The sequence below is a fragment of the Protopterus annectens genome, chromosome 1.part0 (genome assembly GCF_019279795.1).
Source record: "Protopterus annectens isolate FY-2018-M chromosome 1.part0, PAN1.0, whole genome shotgun sequence".
Lineage (NCBI taxonomy): Eukaryota > Metazoa > Chordata > Ceratodontiformes > Protopteridae > Protopterus > Protopterus annectens.
The window spans coordinates 1749565581-1749589181 of NC_056725.1; the positions used below are offsets into that span (position 1 = coordinate 1749565581).

The window sequence follows — 23601 nt, forward strand, 5'->3', positions numbered from 1 at the left end:
GTGAGTCGGATAACATGAAAGTGGAGTTTAATATGCGGTAGAAATAAAAGAAAAAGAGATGTGGTTAAGAAATTAGATTTATTTAGAGGGGTTGGCAAAGGTTCAGTTGTTGCAGAATAAAGGAAATCTCACTGAACAAGAAGTGGTACAACTGCAGAGTCCTAATGGGAAAATAAGTGAACATCTAGGGTAATATGCATGAGTTTATAAAGATTGCTGTTAAGCAGCTGTTTTTGATAATACCTCCAGAGCACAAAAACTTTTAGCACAGCAACTTAGGCAACAGAAAGTAGAAAGGTTTGTTGCCAAACATAGGGAGCCTGTGACAAGAAAAATAACCAGAAGTAGTTGGGAGGGTTGCCTAATGGTTAAGGTGTTTGCCTTACAAGCACAAGGTGCACGTGCAGGGTTTGAGTCTCACAAGGGATAATTGGCTAGGCTTAAAATGGCTTGCATGGGCAGTTAGCTTAGTACTAACCTATGAACCTATGAAGTAAATTTGTATAAAGAAAAATAACCAGAAGTAAATTTGTATAAAGCAAAGAAATGTGGAAATCAAGAAAGAGCACAAATATAAATATTTATGGAAAACTTAATTATGCTAAGGTTAGAGGTAGGTGAGGCTTAACAATCAACAGTTAAACTAGGAGGAGATCAAATAAAAACAGTGACATACAATCAAGCTGCAGGAAAGTCTCTAGGAATAGATGGTATTCCTGTGGAACTTTGGAAGCTGAGAGAGAAAGAGAGAGATCTGGAAGGGTTTGTTTAACAGAATTTTAAAATGAGGGGATGCATCCAGGAAGAAAGCTGCTGTGGCTGTAGTTTCTAGAGACTGTAAAGACCCATATTCCTATATGAATATTTCAGTTTTAAACTATGATTATAAATTGTTTATGTCAATAATAGCTGAAAGAATGACAAAGGTGTTGCCAGAATTTATAGGCATAGATTAGTGTGGTTTTGTAAAGGGGAGACAAACATTTTACAATATTAATAGATCAATGATGATCCAGAGGGAAGCAGAGTGTAAGTACCACCACTTTTGTTTGTGGGTCTTGATGCAGAGAAAGCATTTGATGACAGAGTAAGCTGGAATTTTATGAGTAGGTCAATTGATCCATTTGCATTCCCTGAAACAATAATAAGGTTAATTAGGAGGGTATATGAGGGATTGGAGGTAAAGTGGGAGGGTTACTTTCTGACAAGTTGTGTCTGAACAGAGGAACCAGGTAGGGGTGTTCTCTTTCCCATTTATTTGTTTTATATTTAGAGCTGTTGGCAAAGAAAATAAAGGACCCAGAAAATCAAGGATATAAATGGTATGGTAATCAAGTAAAGTTGTCTTTATTTGCAGACAATATTATTTTGTACCTGATAAACCAGAAGTGGACACCTCAGTATTGTGGAACATCTTGAGAAAACAGTCTTTTTGGGATATAAACATAATAAAGATAAAACAAAGGCTGTAGCTGTAAACTGTGTATCCACACATAAATTGTTATAGGGAACACGATAAAAGGAAGCATTTAGGAGTTATTTATTTATTGACATTTGTTAACCAGGTTTGTCAAACTGGGCTTGTGGCCCATTTTCAGTGGAGACCCGAGGAGAAAAGCTCCAGTAGTACATTTTAAACAAGTGCACTTTTAAACAATATTGATATACTAGCAGTTATAGCAAAAAGATTCACATATGTTGGGTTACATGCATAAAGTTAAAGTTGCATTAAAAAGAAGCTAAGTAACAATTTTACATTGATATAGTTTAATAGGTCAACAATAAATGTGTTTGTATAAAATTATGCAAATGCATAGTAGACACATTGGAGAGAGGTGTAATGAGGTACTAAGTCTGGTCCTTTTGAGGGTACATAAATGGAAGGAAGACCAGGTAGGGTCATAACAAGGGCAGATTCTGGAATTGAGAAAATAAGCTTTTAGTTAATTTTTGAGGTGTGGGAGACTGAACGTAAGTCAAGGGGAAGTTTGTTCCAAGTATGGGCAAGGGAGTGTTTGTAGAGTAGTTTGCCTACTGACCTTTTTGGGTGGTATATATCAAGTAATTGTTGGTTAGAAGTATGGAGGGCCCAGGATGGGATGTAGATGGAGACTAAGGAAGACAGAAATGGACAGAAGGAGGGTTTATAACGAATAGAGTGCAGCATATGAAATTGATAAGATAGCAGAAATTGGGGAAGTTCAAGCCATTGAAGAGAGTTTAAAGAAATGCAGTGGTGTAAGTTGTATGGGGAGTTAGTAATGAATCTGGCTATTTTATGTTAAGTCTGTTGGAGTTTGTTTAGAGTGTAGGCCTGGATATTGGTAAGAACTGGGGCAGCGTATAAGAGGGAGGGGAGGAGTGCCTGGCCCAGGGTGTCTAGATTCAGGGGTTAGGAATTTTTTGTTCCAATATAGCAGACCTAGTTTCTGGTTTGTTTTTTTTTATACACTGGAGTATGTGTAGGTTGAACTTTAGTATGTCATCGATAATGACCCCTAGGAGTTTTGTGTGGGTGTCAGGTTCGATAGTTGTATTGTTAGAAGATGTAATAAAAAAGGAGGTTTTGTGATGAGAAAGAGAACGGGGAAGGAAAAGTAGGAGTTTGGTCTTTTTGGGATTTAGGATCAATAGGTTGTGAGAGAGCCTTTGTTCAGTGGATAGTAGGGCCTGTTAGGTCAGGGAGTGTAGTTCAGGAATGTTATTTGAGATGGATATAAGTGTGGATTCGTCGGCATACTGAATAAGGGAGGATTCTTTGCATGAGGTGTAAAGATCATTGGTGAAGATGTTAAACAAAAGGGGTCCCAAGATGGAGCCTTGGGGAACACCAGTGGATATGGGAAGGAAAGGTGAGGAGGATGAGAGCCATTTGACAGATTGTTCCCTGCCAGATAGGTAACTATTAAACCAGGCAAGTGAGGAGGGTGGAGATTTGAGAGTTTGGATAGTAGTAGAGGATGAGAGAGAGTATCAAAGGCTTTGGAGAGATCTAGGAAGAGACAGGAAATTAGTTTATTGTTGTCTAGGGCCTCTGCAATGATATGAGTGAAGGAGAGGAGGGCAGTGGTGGTGCTGTGGTGAGGACAAAATCCATGTTGGGTAGGGGGAAGTAAGTGGTGTGTGAGGAGGTGATTGAGAAGCTGTGAGTGAATACATTTTTTTAATATCTTGGAGAGGGGGGACAGAATAGCAACGGGTCGGTAGTTTGAGGGGTCAGTGGAGTTTCCACCTTTATGAAGATGGATAATGAAGAAAGATTTCCAAAGGGTGGGGACAGTTGATTCCAGAATAGATCGATTAATTAGTATAGATGTAGGATAGGCAACTGAGTCAGCAGCAAGTTTGAGGAATGTAGGAGATAGATTATCAGTGGAAGGAGAGCAAGGTTTTAGCTTGAGTAGTAGAGATTTGATGTAAGTAATGGGAACTGTCTCAAAAGAAAACAAAGTTGTGTTAGTGAGACTTGGAGGGGTGGGTGTCGAAGTAGAGTTTGGCTTAGAGGTTACCAGATTTTGGATGGAAGAAAGAAAGTGCTTATTCAGGAGGGTAGCTGTTTCCTGAGAGGAAGAGTTAGGGTATGGGGAGGGTTTAGATGGCTTTCCAGGATAAGAGGATGTTGAGAGTTGACCAACATTTTCGAGGATTGGATTTGTTGTTAAGCTGAGCAGAGCTGTAGTTTGAATTTAAAATGATTCTGTTATGACAGCTAATTATATTTTGGATAAGAGTAATCCAAAAACTGAGAAACTGGAAGCTCTTGCTTATGGATATGGATAGCAAGATACAAGCAGTGAAAATGTTTTTAGTTCCTTTACTTTTATGTATGGGTTAGGCATATTTTGATCAATCAGAAAAGTTGTGGACAGCAGCTAATAAAGACTTGAAGTATTTTATAGGGGGAATGGGAAGTGTCAAGTAGGATAAGTTGATCCTTCCAATAGAACAAGATGATTTAGGGTTACCTAATTTCAAAGCTTTTTTAGAGCTACAGAGTTAATTTTCATATACATAACAGAAGTAGAAAACTGTAATTCATAATGGAAAGCGATGCTGATAAATCAGGGAGGAAGTACAAGAAATAAGGAGAGACTGGGATTTTGGATGCAGATCTTTAAAGAGAATAACAGACATATATAATATTATATTTCAAAAGTAGCAGAAAGTATTCTAAGAACTAATTAAACACAAGAATAAAGAAAGGAAATTTTGCCGATAGGGATTACTGCAACTAGAGGTACAGAGAATAGGCAAGAGGGGGATGGAATTTACTGGAGAAAACTGGAAAAAGAATTAAGGTATTAGGAGAGAGAAAAGTAATAGAATGGGAAGAAGCCAGAAGATATTTGGATTGCAGACTAGAGGCTGCTTTCCCTATCAGGTATGTATATCTGAGTATAGGCAAAGAAAAAGGGATAGGGGAATCCTGAATGAAAGACATGCTCTGGTAGATTTTTTACAGAAGCTGCTGTTAAAAAAAAGAAATAACTAGTAGGGCATATAAAATCGTACACAGTAACTACAGGAGTGAATGAAAAGAGGTTAGGAAAGATTGTGAAGAAAGTTTGGATAAGCAATTCACAAGGAAACAGTGGGAAAAATGTATGTGTGGCTCACAAGTATGCAACAAAATCTAGAAGAGTTTGGATTTTTGCTTGTAAGTATTTGAATAGATATTTTTATATCCCAAGCAGACTCCAGAATTTTTCCTCGGGTAGACAGTAAATGTTGGAGGTGTGATGGGAAAAAAAGAGGTAACTGGGAACATATGTTTTGGGAGTGTAATGACTTTGCAGACTTTAAAAAATTCCCCACAGAGTACTCGGTCAGAAATACTCAATGAGCAAATGGGTGTAACTAAGGAAATTATTATTTTTTGAGCTGGGATACAAAATCTGAATTGCCTAGACATAATAAGGCCTTGTTAAGTTTAATTCTGGTGGCTGCCAAAAAAGCAATTACTAGAAAATGGAAATCAAAGTGTAAACCAGTTGTATTTGAAGTATTGAATATTGTAACCGAGATAAAAGAACTGGAAGTGGGATCTTTAGAAAGGTGTAGGAACAAATTACATAGAAAACATGGAAATTGTGGAAACAATATATGCAGAATAATGTTTTAGAGGAGTGGGGTTTAGGGGAAGGCAGGAACTAATCAATCTATGTAATACTGAATTGGTGGTAAATATACGAAAAATATGTGATGTATAATGTTTGCAACTGGGAATATGTTGATATGGTTTGTTTTCTTTTATATAATATGTGTATGTGTCTTAAGTGATAATTCAATAAAGGTGTTAAAAATAATCAAAAAAAGTTTCTTTATTGTTGCAGCAAAATGTTAAGAAGCTGCTTCCTGTGGTAAATATTTTTATTCCCTCAGCCCTCACTTGTCTGCTGTGCAACCTTGAGCAAGCTACTTAACCAGAACGTGGTTTAGGACAATTAGGAATTTGGGCTAAGCTCTTTAATGGTAGGAACCTGTGAAGGGTCAAAAATGGCTATTACTGTTGACTAAAGTCTGAAATAAAATCAGATTGGTGTAGAGAAGAGAGATTGGTACATATGGAAATAAATTAATGACTATAACTTCTTAATGGAATTCTACAACATCATAAAAATATTTTATTTCATTTCATTTTGACTTTAACTGGGGTAGAGCACTGATCCCACTGGATCTATTTCATATCAGCCTGAGGAAAACACCGTAGACACATGACATTATATACAGAGTGAATGACAAAATGTAATATATACAGATGTACAAAATCAATGTTATAGTAGGCTTGAGAGTATAAAAGTAATAGCTAAAATTTAAATGTATAATATGAAATACCTCACAAAGAGGATTACCGGCGTCAAACAGATGGCCTACGCAAACAGTCTCAAAAAACTGCAGCTTAACTCCGCCACATATCGCTTGCTCAGAGGCAATCTCTGCCTAACATAAAAAGCTATGACAAACCCAGAGCTTTTGGACATGCTTCACCTAAAGAAATCCCAATCCCTCCGAGCTACACGCTCTGGGGACCTAAACCTTGTCACCACAATAAACAGAACATGCTGGAGGGATAGATTCCTATCCCAGAGACTTCCCATACTCTGGAACAAACTACCTATGTATATCAAACAAAGCTCCTCATTAGCACTCTTCAAGAAAAATCTTGATGATTGGATAGGAGATAGGAAATTTACCCCAGGTATCACTTCTGTGACTCTGCTTGACAGTGGCACAGGAAAATTTTTTTCTTGGGTGGCGAAAGCCAGGGTACCTTTTGGCTAGGCTTATATAGGCCCTAGGGCCAATAGCCTAGTACCTACCTATGAACCTGTATAAATATATGTGTGTGTGTGTGTGTGTGTGTGTGTGTGTGTGTGTGTGTGTGTGTCTGTGTGTGTGTATGGGTCCACTTCTTAATTTCAAAATATCACAATCCCGAGATTCATAAAATCGAAGCCATAGTCTCGAGGTTGTGAAATCTCAAAATTAAGAATTAAACACACGAAAAAAAGAAGACAAGTAAGCCCATGTTTTTGCAGGGTAGCAAGCCCCCTGCACCTCCCACACCCCCTGCAACTTAAATATACTAGCTCTGAGATTGCACTACAGTGAAGAGAATGGCAATAGACATCGCTGTACAGTGCAGAATGGAAACACTCTTCACTGTATCACAATTTCGGAGTTAGTATATTTAAGTTGCAGGGTGTGAAAACGTCATTTTACATATCTTCTCTTTTTTTGTTTATTTCTTAGTTTCGAGATTTCACAACCTCAAGATTATGGCTTCGATTTTATGAATTAAAGGACTGTGATATTTCGAAATTAAGAAGTGGACCCATATACATATCCATATATATATATATATATATATATATATATATATATATATATATATATATATATAGATATATATATATAGATAGATATGTATATGTATGGGTGTATGTGTGTTTGTGTGTATTATATACAGATTGAAAATTAGAGTTGGTGTACTGAAAGAATCACATTGAATGAAAAAATCCATTGTAGGTAACACACAAAAGCAGCTACTTCATCCTAGCTAAGAAAGAAACTAAATATCATGGCCTTACAGCCAAATTTAATACCACTTCCTTAAAAAAATAAAAACTGTCATTATCCATGGAGAATATATACAACCTCATAGTACCATATCCACAGATAACCACAACTCCCTCTGTCACTCACCTGTTCTTTTAAATTTGCCTCACTTTTTTTCTCTGATCATACTTTGATTCCATATAATTGCCACTACTGCTATACTGAAATTCTTAGAGAAAATGGAAAGAAAATTTAACCATGTCTGTAATTAAATGGCACACTATTTTCATCAAGCTGGCTGCAAAATGCATCAATTAGCCACTCTGTTAAATATTCAGTCCTCATTAATAACTGGTCTATTATCAGTTTAAGTACTTACTAATAATACCCATTCTAAAGAATACTGGCCTGACTTCTCAGGACTGTAGGCCAATTTCTTTTCTCTGCCTTATTTCAAAAGTTTTTGAAAAACTTGTATATGTTTAACTATTTGATCACATTAACAAGTATGGCTTTAATAGTAAACCCCCAGTGTAGGTTTATGCCGCTGATAACATACCTGTTTCCTTTTTATACTATCTCAACCATAATTTTCCAAAGAATTCAAACAACTGAACTGACTCTGCATGTTTACTGATCTGACCAGAGCATTTATGTTTGTAGGTAGGAAAATTTGCAGGGATATTTCTTTGTTTTAGTAATACAAGCTTCTTATAATAATAATATGTATTAATAACATGGAAGTGAAGTGCTTGCCTATATTACTATCAAAGCAATATTTAATATTTTGTGAATTTCAGCATATGGTTTCTAATCCTTATTTGATTTTCGAATGCAGTTTCAAACTTGGGTCCCTACCAAGCATCTACAAATCCATTACAGCCTCTGGTTATTCAGATTTCGTCCTAAACTTGGACTCATAGCTGGCCTTAGGCATAGGCCAACTAGGCGGCTACCTAGGGTGCAGCTCTACCAGGGGCACTTTTCCAGTACTCATTTGGTGTAGGCAGACCAGAATAGGGGCACTGGGTGGTATGGTGGGAAGCACCATGGAGCCCTTTTGCCTAGGGCACCAGCTGACCTAAGGCCGCTCCTGCTTGAACTGCAGTATGTCCACCACTTAGCATGTAGGCTAACAGATGCAGCTTAATTTTATGTTTTAAACAATGAAAATTAATACTGATTGCTTAATTTTTGGATAGTGGTTCGCTTTGCTTTGTTGTCTTGTCTGGGTTTGAGTAGAACAGTTTTGTGCACGGAGGTGAGGTGCATATTTGGAAGCAAAGTAAGAATAATAACATGGTTAATATTTCTGTGTTATTGCACCAAGATGTAAAATTCTGCCCTCTCCTTCAGCGATGCAATGTTACATATCATTTCTGACTGCAAGTTTACATATGAATTCTGTTTCTTGAGAGTGAGAATTTACACATAGGCAAAATGTAAGCACTGTGAGTCGTGATGGCCCTGTTCTGATTTTGAGACTCAAGAAGTTGACAGGCACGCATACAGGCGCCCCACCACCCTGACTTGTGTCCTGTTGTTTAAATACTGTTTTACTCACTGAATTAAAATAGTTTGTAATTCAGTGCTTTTAGTTTGTCAAATTTTAATTTTGTGGAGTCATGTTCATGGTATTAGCAAATTCTGGATATGCAACATGAATGGTCATCCATTCAACAAGTGCTGCTGTTACTTCTGTAAAGAATGCCATAAGATTCAAAAGCAAGATCTTCCCTTAACAGTCTCTCATTGTTCCTTATCTAACAGAATTAGGTACTGTGTGTCATTTTAGATAAGCTTTATATTGTCTGTCTCCACGATGTTATATACAGTGCTGGGCAGGCAGATTAAATGGGATTCTGACATGGGAGCTACAGTAAAATCAATAAGTATTTTTCTAATGGATATAATATTCCTTCTAGAGCAACATATAATTGGCATCAGGACAGTGTGTGTGTTATGTTCTTTGGCTTGGACTCTATAGACTTTTGTTTTGAAAATGTAACAGTTTCTTCATGAGTTTTCTGACTCTGGAAGTGAGTATTTTTAATGTCTGCTGTTGTCTGCTAAACATTATTTAACACGATGGATAGACCTTCTGCTTGCTCTTCAAAATTTGCCTCTCTTTCTGTAAAACAAACACACACACATCTCACACACACACACACACACACACACACACACACACACACACACAGACACAGACACCCACACACCCACACACACACACACACACACACACACACACACACACACACACACACACACACACACACACACACACACACACACACACACACACAAAATGTGGAACAGTAAGTATGATCCTAAGTTAGTGCTTACTACCGTAAGCAACTTGAGTTTTTGCTAAAATATTACAAAGAAATTCCATCCTGAACACCTGAAACCATCAAGTCCTTCAGGAATTGAATTTTTGCATTAGTCCCATAATATGGGCAGATCAGACATCATACATTTGCAAGCCACTGACATTAATGTAGAAAATCAATTCTGTTTTTATATTTTCTGCTTCTATTATCTATAAACTGAAAATTAAAAGTAATATGTCAAGAGAACACAACTGTGCAATTGTGGACTTTGGCCAATTGTGTTTAATTTAAATATGCAGGGACAGGCTGTTTACTAGCCACATTCAGTATGTCACTCAGTAGCAGTTTGCTCAGAGCTGTGTAGGTGAGTGGGATTAGCTACAGTATTTCTATATACCATTTCTGCATTTACCTGGGTTTTTGTTTCTGTACAATTGAAAATCATTGTTTATTTTCCTCCTGTACTACTTTACAGCCTTTCCAAGACACATCCATCTGTCTGATAGAAAGTGAGCAAACAGTAATCTATTGTTATTTTTCCACAGCTACTGGATATCGGGGGTCCACCATCATCTTTAAGTGTGATGAGAAAGCTGGCAATGGAAATCCCCAGTTGTTAAGTGAAACATATGGATGTAGTAGCACATTTGAATGGAAGACTAAAGTTGTATGCCCTCCCAAAAAAATGAATTGCAAGTTTGTCAGTAAGCACAAAACATACGACTTAAGAATGCTGTCATCCTTAACAGGATCGTGGATTTTCTCCTATGATAAATACTCGTATGTACATCCTTGATTACTTGTTTACATATTTTAACTGTCATTTATGTTTTGTATAAGCAGAATGTGTGCATATGGCTGCATTCCTGTGTGTGTGTGTGTGTGTGTGTGTGTGTGTGTGTGTGTATACGTGCATGCATCCTCATTGTTATACAAGTGTTGTGTAATAAATGGCTGCTACTGTTCCATCTTAAAGATAGTGAATTTGTGGGAGATCGAAAATGTAGAAAAGTGAGTAAATTCTGTAATGAATTGTGCAACAGAAACAAAAATCACCGAACATATAGAGTATGAAGTGAGTAATCTTGCTTTTTCGGCAGCTTTTTAAAACTTGTATTTTACTGAAAATGGGCAGGTCCTGTACTGTAAAAAAAATTGCAGCCTCATTGTATGCGCTCATCAAGATTATGGTCTTTGAAAGCATACATAGAGTAACTGGGATTCTCCAGGGTGGGTCCTTGATTCGGTTTATTCTCTTCACTTTTCAGTTTCTCATGTCAGAACCATTCAGCCCCGAATAACAGATTATCTAAGTGTAGCCCCACCCCCCAAGAAGAAAGGAAACCTTGCTTACTGAGAAAAGCCCTGGTGCCAGCCAGCCAGGTAACTCAGGAGGACAATTCCAGTGGCCCAGAAGTCATAATCCTACCTACAGTGTTAGGTGTACCTGCTGGGAGGGTCTCCAGGTTAGCCATGGCTTGTAGAACCATTAAAAATAACCATTAGGTTCTGGAAGGGGTCACAGTTGGTTACTTCTTGCAGTTTTTAGAATGTTCATCATTTGATCTGTGCTGCAGTAGCCTTAGATATGTGGGTTATATTCTGCAAAGGATATTACAGACAGACAGCTTCCCAAGCTTAAGGTCATCTTTTACATGCCCAGACCATTCAGAGGTCAAGCAGAGCTGAAGGAAATCAGATGTATAGGCACCAAGCCCTTCAGAGCTTTCCTGTCACCAAAAACACACTTATTGCATGTCTTTAAGGATCAACAGTAAGCTGTTATTTCTCCATTGTTGGGCAGATCCGTTTTTGTAAAATACCTTCCGCAATTTATTTTATGACTAAAAACATAATTTATTGTGTATAAAACTGTTTGCTTTGTACTAGGAAGTTAATTTTTATTGAACTGTCACTTTTCTTTTTGTCAGCTGAAAGACTCTTGTTCATATTTTAATTTTAGTGTAAACTTTGTTAATTTAACATTTTACTCTGTTTTTGTGAAAATAATCTTTTGTAAATTGTGTTTAAAGTGAAAACACTACCTTTTTGATGCTTACTTTTTTAAAGACTGCTGCTGTCAGTTTTACCCCAACTTCAGGCTTCCTTCTCAAATTTACCATGGAATAACTTACTGGTTCATCTTTTCTCCAGGCAAAACAAGATAAAAATTTCCAGACAGTCTTTGCCCTTTCAGCAGGTTACTACTTTGCCTCAGCACAGATAGGTGAGTCTGCTGTGACCATTCCTGGTTCCTCTCATCTTCTTCCTTGGTTTCTTCTGCAAGAGTTCCTTTGGAGACCATGGACCGGGAGGGGTGTTAGATACATCCTCTGTGGCTGTTTGGAGTGTCCTTGGCAGGTGTGGAAAAGACACTGTTGTCAGTGTTGGAAGAAGGAGTCTGGAATGCTTCTCTGACTGGCCAGACAGGTATGCCTGTTACCTGACAGGTCGGTCTGCTTCTATGAAGATTCCTGTCAAAAAGGAGCAGAAAGTTAAACATTTAATTTCTCTTGCCTCTGTTACATTAGAGAAGAATGATTTATTGTGGAAAATTCTGGCTTGCAACCTAAAAGGAATGTATTTTCTGAAGATTTCCAGTGCAACAAACTTTTGACTAAGTTAACTGACACAGCTGTATGAATACCCTATTTGTATGCATTTCATAAGGAAAGCACATGGATAATTAGCACAGGCAGCTCCTGTAGAGTACATCATCAGCGTGTAGCTTGACTGAGGAGACAGCCCACCATTGTGATTCCACAGACTATGTAGAAACATTGTAGAGGGCTTGTCCTTGAATCAGAAGGGGCAACAGCCAGTGGTAAACAGGCCAGGTTAGGGCTTAACATTAGCTGTAGCCCTTTCTGAATCCCATGGATTGTAAATGTTTTATTTTAGCTTTTGTTAACTAGGAATGTCCAGCTGGAAGTCCCATTTTCAGAAAATGGAATTCCAGGGTGAAAACTCTTCATGATATGACTGCTAACACACAGTACAAACATATAATTATGCACAAGCTGCTAAAGATGGAAACTGCAATAATTTTACAATTTCAGACAAGACAGTGGAAGAATACTCAAATAATGCAATACATTATGTGCCAGTATGTTAGTAAATATTTGGCAGACTGTATATACCATCAGTTTAAAACCTTGCTTTCCCATTCTGTTATCTTCCATTTATTTTCAATGCTTATTCAAGTACGAATCATCTTTTCTTGCTCTGATACTGTGTGTATTAATTTTGACATTGGCTAAATGGCAATGGAGATATAGAAACACTCACTTGGCATCATGGGTAAAGCCCTGACTGTGGCCAAGCTGACCAGAGTTGATTAGTGGCTCGACTTACTGACAGAGTGGCCGGGGAAGGAAGGGCAGTTATATGGGCATTTTGCTCAGCAGTCTGGTGAAAGCTGGGTACATAGTATTGGAGGAGCATTGTCCAAAGAGGGGGAAGGGTGGTGGGCCTGGTTGAGCTGCTGTTGATATGAAGCAATGCATTGCAGGCCCCTATTGCATACCTGCCCTCAGATGCAACAACAAGGCTGCAGTGGGGTGGTAGAGTAACGGGGTAGACATATAAAGTGGAAAAAAAAATAAAAAAAACTTGGCTGATGCTGACAGCTAAGACGCCAAGGATGCCCTAATGTTTTCTGACTAGCACCAGCTAAAATCAGAGTTAGCATGGCAGTAGAGAAGCTGGCAGACCTGGCTTGGTTGTGGGGTACTGGGCAGGAAGGCAGTAGGATGATGCACAGGAGTGAAAATGTGCTCCAAAAATACATATCTTCATTGCCGTTTGCTCTCATTTTTTTCCCCTTGGCACTTATAAAATCTGAATAAACATTTTGCTTTCTTGATCTTTCTGTTTGGAATAGTTTTGTTGCCAGTTCCTAGACAGTATCACATACCTCTGACTATAGTTCTTCATGTACAGTATGCACCAGATCTAATCCCTTGCTATGTATTAATTTGGAGTACTGTTGAGCATGTATCAGTCTGGAAGCTTTTTTTTCTGTAATTTGATTCTAAACTTTGTAGTAAGCTAATGGCCTTAGTTTTGCCTCATTTATATGTTCTTTTTTTTGTGTGTATTTGTTTAAGTAAATTAGTATCAACTTATTGCTGTTCTGCTGTGGCGAATATCTGCCAAAAATTGACATTTAATAAACTTGCAGATAGGTGTCCTTGTGTCTTGGTGGTATACATGGTTGCTGCTTACAGTCTGGGCAGTTGATGTTCCAGTTGTGTGCAAATCATATGTCTCTTGAACGTGTATTTAGAGTAATTAGAAGTAGAAAATCCCATTTCATTTTATTGCAAATTTTTATTAGATGCAACTTGATTTAGTGAAGGTATTGGTGTCCTGTATTTGTAAAGGTTTTAACTAGAACCACGTTTAATACTAATGCATTACCTTTTACTGCAGACTAAGCTGGAAGCTTATATTCTTTCATGACACCATTCCATCAGGAGTACTCTTATAAGTTCTCTTTTCTTTTTATTTGTTGTGTTCGTGTTAGTCAACCCTCTGGTATAAAGTATAAGCTCTGGCTTTGCAATGGGCTGAAGTTATCCATTTTGTTATCCTCATTCTCTTTATTCCAATTAGCCCAAATATAAACACATTAGTCTCCTGTTCTGCTTAATATGTCCATCTTGATTTATGAGACAATATTTTTGCTTTTGTTAATAAGGTCTTTACTCTGTAAATTAAACTGGTGTGAATCTCAATTCCTCTCCATGCACCTCTTGGTTCAAGCAAATTTCCTGTTAGTCACATTAGTTCATGTATTACAACCACAACTTACTTTGTTGCTTTGAACTGTGGATTTTGTCATTTCTGTCACAAAATTAACATTTCTGAGAGCCTTTCTCGTATTGTAAAAGAGCTTGCTGAAAGTCCCTACTTATACGCAAATTCTGTCTTTGCAATAATGGATAAATGTTAAATCAGATTATTGCCCAAATGTTTGTTCAGTTTTCATTACTTTATTGTTTTGATGTCTGTTTTGCAGGCATATTCTCATTAAAATTACAGTTTCAGATAGAAAGCTGGCTATCTTATGTTGTGCTATGTCTCATCCCTCTCTGATGCATACTTTTTTTTTCATCTAGCATTCTCTCAGATTATTATGATTGCTGTTGGTATATTTGAGTTGGGGATATATTCTTGACATATACAATTTCAGCTTTTCCTTGCTCTTATCCCCATATATGGGACTGTGCTGAAAGTTTGTTTTTACAAATACATTTTCTGTTTAGAATAGTGATACCTTTCAAACCAGAGTTAGCTTACCTGTGTGTACTTTCGTTAGCTTACCTGTGTGTACTTTCTCATCCCATCCCCATGCACCTGCTGATTCATGCAGCTTTGCTTCATGGCTGGCACTCTATTGTTAGTAAAGTTCAGCTTTAGCTCATTTTGCATTTCTGGATTCTAGATATTACACATTTTGGCACAAGACTGCATAATTTCAGTATTTCCTTACTATCAAGGACTCTGCTGAAAAAATCTGCTTTTATAAATAAATTCTGTCTGAGCTGCAGAGAAAATATTCAAACTAGATTAAAAGCCACATTTTATATGCTTTATATTCGATTCCTTCACCATACTGTTTTGTTTTTTTACTTTGTAGATATATTTTGAGTTAAAGTTACTTCGCTAACCATAAAGTCGACTGCCTTTGTTTACTTCTTGTTGCATATGCTAATAGAGTTATTTTTAACTGTTTTGCCATTGTATGTTAGCACTTCTGTTTGCATGTTATATTTCATCCCTTCAGTCTACTGCTTAGTTACATTTCTGGTCCATGTTTTTATTTTTCCACACATTTTGAATTTCTCATTTTGTTATTCCCTTCATTATAATCTTAAAGGGACAACAGAATATCTAGCTCAGTAAATGGGATGGATGTAATATTTGTCTTCTCTTAGTTATGGATGTTGTCTCCCCTAAATGCTTCCTTATATGTTAGTATCCTTGTGTCACATTTTAAATGTTAAGTTATTGTTTATGGGACCAAGGTGTGTATCTTGTTTCAGCTTGGTGTCTTCTATGGAGAGCCATTGAGTGTGGATAATTTTAGAACTGTGTTCATAGTTAGGCTAGGTAGATTATAGCTTGTTGGTATTAACATCTTAATTCTTTTTCAAGCCATTTTTGTGTGAAGGAGATATGGTTTAGGCCTGATGTGTAGGTGCAGAGTAGTTGCAGTATTGATGTAGTGGGTTTGAGTGTATTTTTGTTGGTCATTCAGGATGGTGTTGTGCTGCACAGTTTTATTCATACAAATGTTTTCCTTGCATAAGTGTCGCAAGTATTGCTTTCCTACTGTGGCTCAGTTTAACAAAGCTTTAGTATAACTTTGGGATGGAGACGTTGCCCAGTAAGTAGAAGTTCTCCAGTTCTGTTCTTGGCCGGGGTGCATTCTGTGCTGAGTCTCCACTGTCTTCCATGTGTTCTTGTGGATTTTCTCTAGTTATTCCCATTTGTCCAACATCCCAAATACTTGCTGTAGGCAGAGTGGTGACTAAATTATATGTAAGTGTGTATGCTTTGTATGTGTGTGTTCCTTGCTTGCAAAATATACTTGTGGATTGAGGAATTTTTTCATGGGGACACTTTAGGAGTGATGCAACAGCACTGGATCATTGCATGGATTATAGTTTTGCATTTCATAGATTATACTAAAGTTTTCATTTTGGAACCTAACAGATATTCATGTCCCTCATTAGAGGAAAATCTTTTTACATTTAATGTATACTTCTGATGCTACTATTGCTATTAGCACGCAATTTGTCCTAGCAGCAGTGTAGCTTAAATTTTGGAGTAAACTTTGTAAATATGGTACATTGTCATTTATAACACTACTTGCTTATATAAAGCTCTGCATAGCAACTCATTGAACTAATCTGCCAGAGATTTGTACAAGATGTTCCTCCTAAATAACCAAAAATTCATCTGCGTAGAAGCTGTCTTCCAAGTTCAAGAAAAAAATTTACCAGCTAGAAAGTGTCATGGAAATTTCTACCTAATTACCCTAATTTGGACATGGATTTTTATGTTATGGCCAATTACTGCACTTACCTGCAGACTGGCTATTTTTACCCCATTTAACTTGGGTGAGTTTTCTTTGTAAATTTCAAATACCTGGTGTGCAGTTTGTGTGTGTGTTTGCTGTTTTTGTCACATATTGAATATATAATAAAAAAGAAAGTCAGCAAAAATAAGTTGCACATCCCAAGTTTGTATGTCTACAGTAATCCTGCAAGTTGCTTATGTAAACTATGTATGGATGGTACATAATGTTACTTATGTCTACTGTTGCAGCAGTTACCACCCCATCTCTTGCTTTCCTATTTTTTTGTTTATGGCTTACCCTTTTTAATAGTGCTTTGCCCAGTAGGAAGTCGAGCTTCTTTTGCTGCTATCTCCTATTTTCTCAGTTGCAGTTTTTTGTAATTATTTCAATAATAATTATAATTATTTCAAGAGGCAATTGCTGTTTTCTCAAGTTTATGTTTAGTTTATATATATGAACTGTTAGAAGAAATAGAAGACATAGTGCTATAGAGTAAAGCAGCCCCAACTATGCCCCACATGACCTTGTTTATCAGTCAGGGTACTGGTGGTGCTACTCTAAAGAGGTATTAGAGTAAGTGTTAATCTCAGGACAGTGTGTTGAACTCCTGCTACAACAGGATTGTGTGTGTGTGTGTGTGTGTGTGTGTGTGTGTGCGTGTGTGTGTGTGTGTGTGTGTGTGTGTGTGTGTGTGTGTGTGTGTGTGTGTGTACCCCCAGGAACTTCTTTACTCTTTTTACCATCTCACCATTAATCATGAGAGGAGAATGAGCTGGTTGTGTTTTCCTGAAATCCATTATGATCTCCTTTGTTTTTTTTTTTACGTTAAGGTCAATGTTGTACTTAGGACACCTGTCAATCAAGTGAACTCACTTCCTCCCTGTAGTCTTTTCCATCTCCTTTACTGATGAGGCCCACGACTGTAGTGTCATCCGCAAACTCGATAATGTGGTTTGTGTTGAATCTAGCTTTACACTCATGGGTTAGTACAGTAAACGGTAGTGGACTCAACACACAGCCTTAAGGTACTCCTGTGTTGATTCTGATGCTTTTTGAAGAGTTATTGCCCTCACATATCCTTTAACGTCTTTCATTCAAGAAGTCCAGGATCCAGTTACACATATGGGTGTTGATACCTAGATGAACAAGTTTTTAGATTAGCTGTTGTGGATGACAGTATTGAATGCTTAATTGAAGTCAATAAACAGCATTTTAGCATTGTTCTCAAGGTGTGCCAATAAGAGATGCAGTGCAACCAAAATAGCATCCACCATGAAGCGATTGGCACGATATGTGAACTGGAGTGTATCTAGTGCCACTGGAAGGCTTGCTATCAGGTGTTTTTGACTAACCTTTTGAAGTTTTCATAATGGTAGACGTGAGCGCTACTGGTCTATAGTCATTGAGGCTTGAGGAGATGGTTTCTTCGGCAGTGGAATAATGTTTCTGTTTTTGAAGCATTTGGGTACCTTCACTTGACTGAGGGAGATGTTAAATATATCCATGAGTACAGTGCTTAGTTGTTTAGCACAGTTGTCAGGACTTGCATTAGGGTTGGGCTATTATGGCTTAGAGATTTGGCTTTTCAAGGGTCACCTGAGTGGTATCTAGGATTAACTGTAGATGTCAGAGAGGGCTATGATCTGGTATTAATGCTGTTTGACACTCAGACTAGTTGTTCTAAGCTTAATTTCACCCAAAGCCTTTCTTTGTTACAGGACACATTCCTAAATACTAACTTTGTAGGTAAACTTTACAAACTAAGCATTTGGTGCTATGCAGGATGCTGCTAATTGCCGCTGCAATGTGAATAGCACCACGCAAATGGGCCTATTTTATAGTAGACAGAAAAAATCTGAAAACTAACTCTTGTGACCTCTGACCAGTGAACAAGTACACTTTGAGCTCCCGCTCATGCTTTGAAATTCAGAGACCAGGTAAACACATTCTACCACAAGATGGATGATCCCGGAATTTCTTAATGTAAAAGCACAGCAAAAATAGGTTTCAAGTGTAGATCAACACCAAACAACTAAGTCACAAAAAGCCCTTTGACTGATGAAACAATCTCACTTTAAGCCTTCCATTTCCCAACTCAGACCAGGCTGCATTTCTACTGCCACTAGAATTGCAATCCCAGTCTTCTTGTTGTAAAAACCCAGATCTAAAGTAGTTAACTTCATTTTATCTGCAACCTGTGGGTATACAGATCCCTATCGGGTCCGAGCGGCCAACCTTTTTTCTAGCATCTGCTCCGAGCTCCTCCTTTACCCATAATGCCCTACATCACCTATCTCCTCTCAGATCTCATTTGCTGCACCAGTAGTGTGCATCGTGGTCTCCTTTGCTCTGAGCTCAGGGATAGTAAGTGGTATTTTTTTCTGGTATCTAGGTGTGTTTGAGTAAAATTTTTCCCTTCCTCCCCTTGTGTAGTATCTCGCTTAGTCATTGGTGTTTATAAAAAAAGAAAACGTTTTGTATAGAGTAGTAGTTAGGCCTGTCCTTTCCCTACCTGTGTGTTTGTGGTTTTGGAGAGGTAGTGTTTGTACCTTTCGGTGCAGGACTATGGCTGACCAGCCAAAGCCTGTCTTTAAGAAATGTACAGAGTGTGGCCATAAGCTCTCCCAGGCTGATGGTCACACTCTGTGTGTAATTTGCTTGGGAGTGGCACATGTGTCCACTCAATGTGCTATCTGTTCAGGTTTTAACCCTAGGGTCCTTAGGGATCGTAAGGCCAAGCTAGTTGCCAAAGGCCTTCTCCCTGCTGCCATGCTGGAATCTGCCTCAGCCTTGGTCTCTAGTGTACTACCTCCCACCTAGACAGGGACTCAACCTCCCTCTTCGTCTGGTGATAGGTCTTCCAAGGACAAATCTTCAGTCAGCATGGCTGACAAAGAGAAAGAAAAAGAAAAGGATAAAGAAAGGCACAGAGAGGAAAGGGAGAAAAAGAAGGACAGGCATCGTAAGAGATCCCCAGTCAGGGAGCTCTTTCTCAGTCCCCCATCTAAGACCATGAGGCCTGTTTCTCCATGGCTCCGGTCTCCTCGTTTCTCACCAGAGCCGTTGGAACATTCGGACTTGAGGCCTTCCTCCCCACTGCGCAGACCAGCCAGATCTGAGTCGGTGGCCTCTTCGAGGTTGACTCGGAGCCTATCAGACATGGATATGGACAGGATGATGCAGAGATTTATTCAGACCCAAATTCAGATGGGAGTCTTGCCAGGCCCCGCTTTCTCCGGAGAGGGGACCTCCATGCCTCTTTTCTGCCCCATCTCTCCTTCCCCGATCCGTGCTTCAGCTTCAGGGCTCTTGGATCCGAGGTGTTTCGGAGCTGGTAGCTCGGCGCTGACATTTCCTCCAACCTCAACTCCGGCTGTTACCTTGACTTTCTCGGATCTGACTTGTTTGGATTCGAGTGACTCTTGGAGCCATGGACAGGGAGTCGGACCCGGGGGAATGGATTCTTCGGCTCTGACCTTTTCGGATCCAATCTGTTCCCTTGGACCTCAGGCTACCCTGGATTTGGTTCCGGTCCCCACTTGGATCCGGGGAGGGCTTATCCCTCAGCCTTCGAAGTGGTGGAGAGGGTTCTCTCCCAGGGATTGAGACCCCAGCCCATCCCCTTGGATACCACCCAGGCCCCCCTGGATATGGCGAAGACTCCCTTCATCCTGTCTCAGGGACAGCCCATGCCAGAGGATCCCCAGGTTAATTTCCCTGAGGAAATCCCTGCAGCTCACAGATCCCCTTCTGAAAGTCCCACTGAAGAGGGTCCACCATAAGCGCAAGTGCAAAAGGAGGCACTTGGACTCCCCCGAGTCCCTCACTATGGACACTAACTTAGATGAAGGAGAAGGTTCCCCCAGGTCACCTCCCGAAGACATCTCCTTCAGAGAAATTATGGAGATCCTCCACCAGAGGGGAGGTTGGTCAGCCCCAAAAGCTTCTGGGGATGAGTCAGTGTTCCTGGAGGCCTTTGGCATGGGCCCATTTATTTCCTGGGTGTCCCCGCCAGTGGACCCCTTGGTGAACCTCATCACCACGAGGGCATGGAAGGAGCCTGACACCATAGAGCCCATCCCCAAACTCTCTGACAAGGTTTTATCTCCCTGTTCTGACAGATAACCCTGGTCGAAAGGAGCCCCAGTTGATGCTATGTTGGTTGCAGTGGCCACAAAGAAGGAACTAGCACAGGATAGTTCCTCAGTCCACTCCCCAGACAAGGAGTCTAGGTTGGTGGATAGGTTTGGGAAGCATGTCTACTCCTCAGCTACCTTTTCTATCCATGCGCTGAATTATTTGGCACATGTGTTTCGGCTTCAGCGAGACCTTGCTTCGGAATTCACTGAGTCGCCCTCAGAGTCTTTATCGCCGCAGGACAGACAGTTGTTCTCAGCGAAAATGTCTACTCTGAAATCAATCTCAAACACGTCAATGCGGCTCCTCTCCCATGCCACAGAAGGAGCAGCTAGGGCAGCTGGGACAGGCATAGCAATGAGGCGTCATGCCTGGCTCAGGTTGTGTCAGTTCGCGGACCCTTTCACGGCGTCATTTATCAATGCTCCCTTCGGCTCTTCCCTTTTTGGGAAGACTGTACGTGACACACTTGTCCAGAGAGAAAAGGACGGGAAGACTTTCTCTGCCATTGGAGTCCGCTTCTCTAACCCTCAGCAGTCCTTCTCTAGGAATCAAAGAGGGCAGAAGAAGATGTGGTTCCGAAAATCTCAGTTTTCCCGGTATTCTCAGGACAACTATTCCCCCAGAGGCAGAGGGGGACAGGATGGATGCCAACCCAGAGGTAGAGGGCATCCCAGGAATTTCGGGTCTAGGGAACCCTTTTCTGATAAACCCGGTCAGCAGTCCTGAGGGGTTGCCCGACTGTCCTACTCTGGACGCAGTCTGGGGATGATTGTCCTTAGACCCAGTGGCATGGGAGTCTATTATGACAGATCGATGGGTTTTACAGATAATATCCAGTAGTTACTCTATTCCATTTATTGCCCCACCAAATATTACAAAACACCTTCCAGATGTTCCACCCGCTCACAAGGGAGGCCGCAGCTCTAGAGGTTTCAAAGCTGCTTCTCAAACAAGCCATCGAACAGGTCCCCCCTGATCAGTCCGGATTAGGCGTCTACTCAAGGTTCTTTTTGGTGCCAAAAAAAGACGGGGGACCTCAGGCCCATTCTAGACCTGTCAACATTAAACCTGTCGGTAGCCAAACAGAAATTCTGGATGGTCACCCTACAGTCCATTCTATATTATCTCCGAGAGTGCGACTTGATGTGCTCGTTAGACATCCAGGATGCTTACTACCACATCAAAATACACAGAAGCTCCAGGAGGTTTCTGCGCTTCCAGCCGGGAGCCAGTCATTTTCAGTTCAGAGCCCTACCCTTTGGTCTCACCAGAAGCCCCCAAGGTGTTCACCAAGGTAATGGCAGTTGTAGTGGCTCACCTGAGGCTTCAGGGTATTCAGGTGTTTCCATACCTGGACGACTGGCTCTTCTCTGCGCCCAACAAGCATCAATTGTGTCTGGCCGGAGATTATTTCATTCAGTTGGCAGGTCTACTGGGAATTACAGTCAATGTTCACAAATCCCATTTGCAACCAGTGCAAGTTCTAGACTTTATTGGGGTATGGCTAGACACTTTGCAGATGAAGGTATTCTTAACTCCAGACAGGATCCTACACCTCAGGTGCCACATAGCTCAGATAGCGAACTCCAAGTCTTCAAAGGCGAGCAAGGTTCTCCAGGCTCTGGGCTCCATGGCTGCCACCATATCGATTCTCCCTTGTGCGTGCCTTCACATGTTGGTTCTTCAATGGACTCTGGCTGTTCAATGGTCTTGGCTAGACCTGCCCATGGAATTTCCGATCAAGATCAGTCGCGTCTGCAGGAAATCTCCTCTTTGGTGGTTAAGTTCACCGGAGATATCAAAAGTACGCCCCTTCGTGTCATCTCCAGTCCAAGCCAGAGTGACCACGGACACCTCCCAACTCGGGTGGGGGGGGGGGGCACTGTTCAGGAAGGACAGTCCAAGGCATGTGGTCCCAGTCAGAGTCCAAGTTGCACATAAATGTTCTAGAGATGAGGGCAGTGCTTTTAGCGTTGGAAGCCTTTCACACAGACCTCCCTCTCGGATTGATTGCAATTCAGTCAGACAACATGTCAGTTGTCTGGTATATCAACAAGCAGGGGGGAACCAGATCCTACGTTCTATGTCGCAAGGCCATGAGAGTGTGGGAATGTGCGATCTCCACTGGTCGGTTTCTGAAAGCAATGCACATTCCGGGGTGCTCCAACATTTTAGCAGACAGATTGCGTCGGGCCATTCTGATGCCTTATGAGTGGTGTCTGAAACAGTCAGTAACGGAGGAGATCTTCCTTGCATGGGGTCAGCCTTGCTGCGATCTCTTCGCATCTCCTTGCAACGTGAAGTGCAGCAAGTTCTTCGCTCTGATTCCCTCACCAGGGGAAATCCCCAGAGACGCTCTAGTCCATGCTTGGCCCCCCAGGCTTCTGTATGCTTATCCACCATTGCCAGTCATTCCAAAGTTTCTTCAGAAAGCTTGCTGACTACAGTGCCAAGTGATCCTCATTGTCCCGTTCTGGTCTCGTCAAGTTCGGTTCCCATTCCTTTGGTGTCATCTCGTAGCTCCCCCGTGGGTTTTGGATCCCTGCCCCGATCTAATCTCCCATCCATCGAGGGCATGTCCGGCCGATCTGGACAGCCTGGTTGCTCCATTTCTGTTAATTGCCAGGACTCCCGGTCTTTCATCCCTGGTAAAATCCATTCTGGTGGCTTCTCTTAAAGACTCCACTAGGAAACTTTATTGCAGTAAATGGAAGCGCTTTTCCATTTGGGCTTCACAGAGAAAAATAGATCCCTTTACAGCCCCTGTTCCAACGGTGTTGGACTTGCTGTCTGGTATCTTTCAGCAAGGAGCAAGTTCCTACACAATGAAAGTACAATTGGCAGCCATTTCCAGTTTTCACATTGGTGAGGATAACATGGCCTTAGCCTCCTCTAGGCTGTGTAAGGCTTTTCTTAAAGGTACTTTTCTGTTACAGCTGCCTGTCAAGGATTCAGTGCCTCCTTGGGAACCTTACTTTT

General features: G+C 40.3%; 1 protein-coding gene across 1 annotated transcript in view; it reads left to right on the top strand.

Annotated features, from left to right (window-relative positions):
- Window positions 1-23601, top strand: part of IGF2R (insulin like growth factor 2 receptor) — a 2372344-nt gene that overhangs the window by 2201239 nt on the left and 147504 nt on the right. Inside the window, exon 39 of the mRNA XM_044074918.1 lies at window positions 9938-10172. Coding sequence (XP_043930853.1) covers window positions 9938-10172 — 235 coding nt within the window. The remainder of the gene's footprint in view (window positions 1-9937; window positions 10173-23601) is intronic.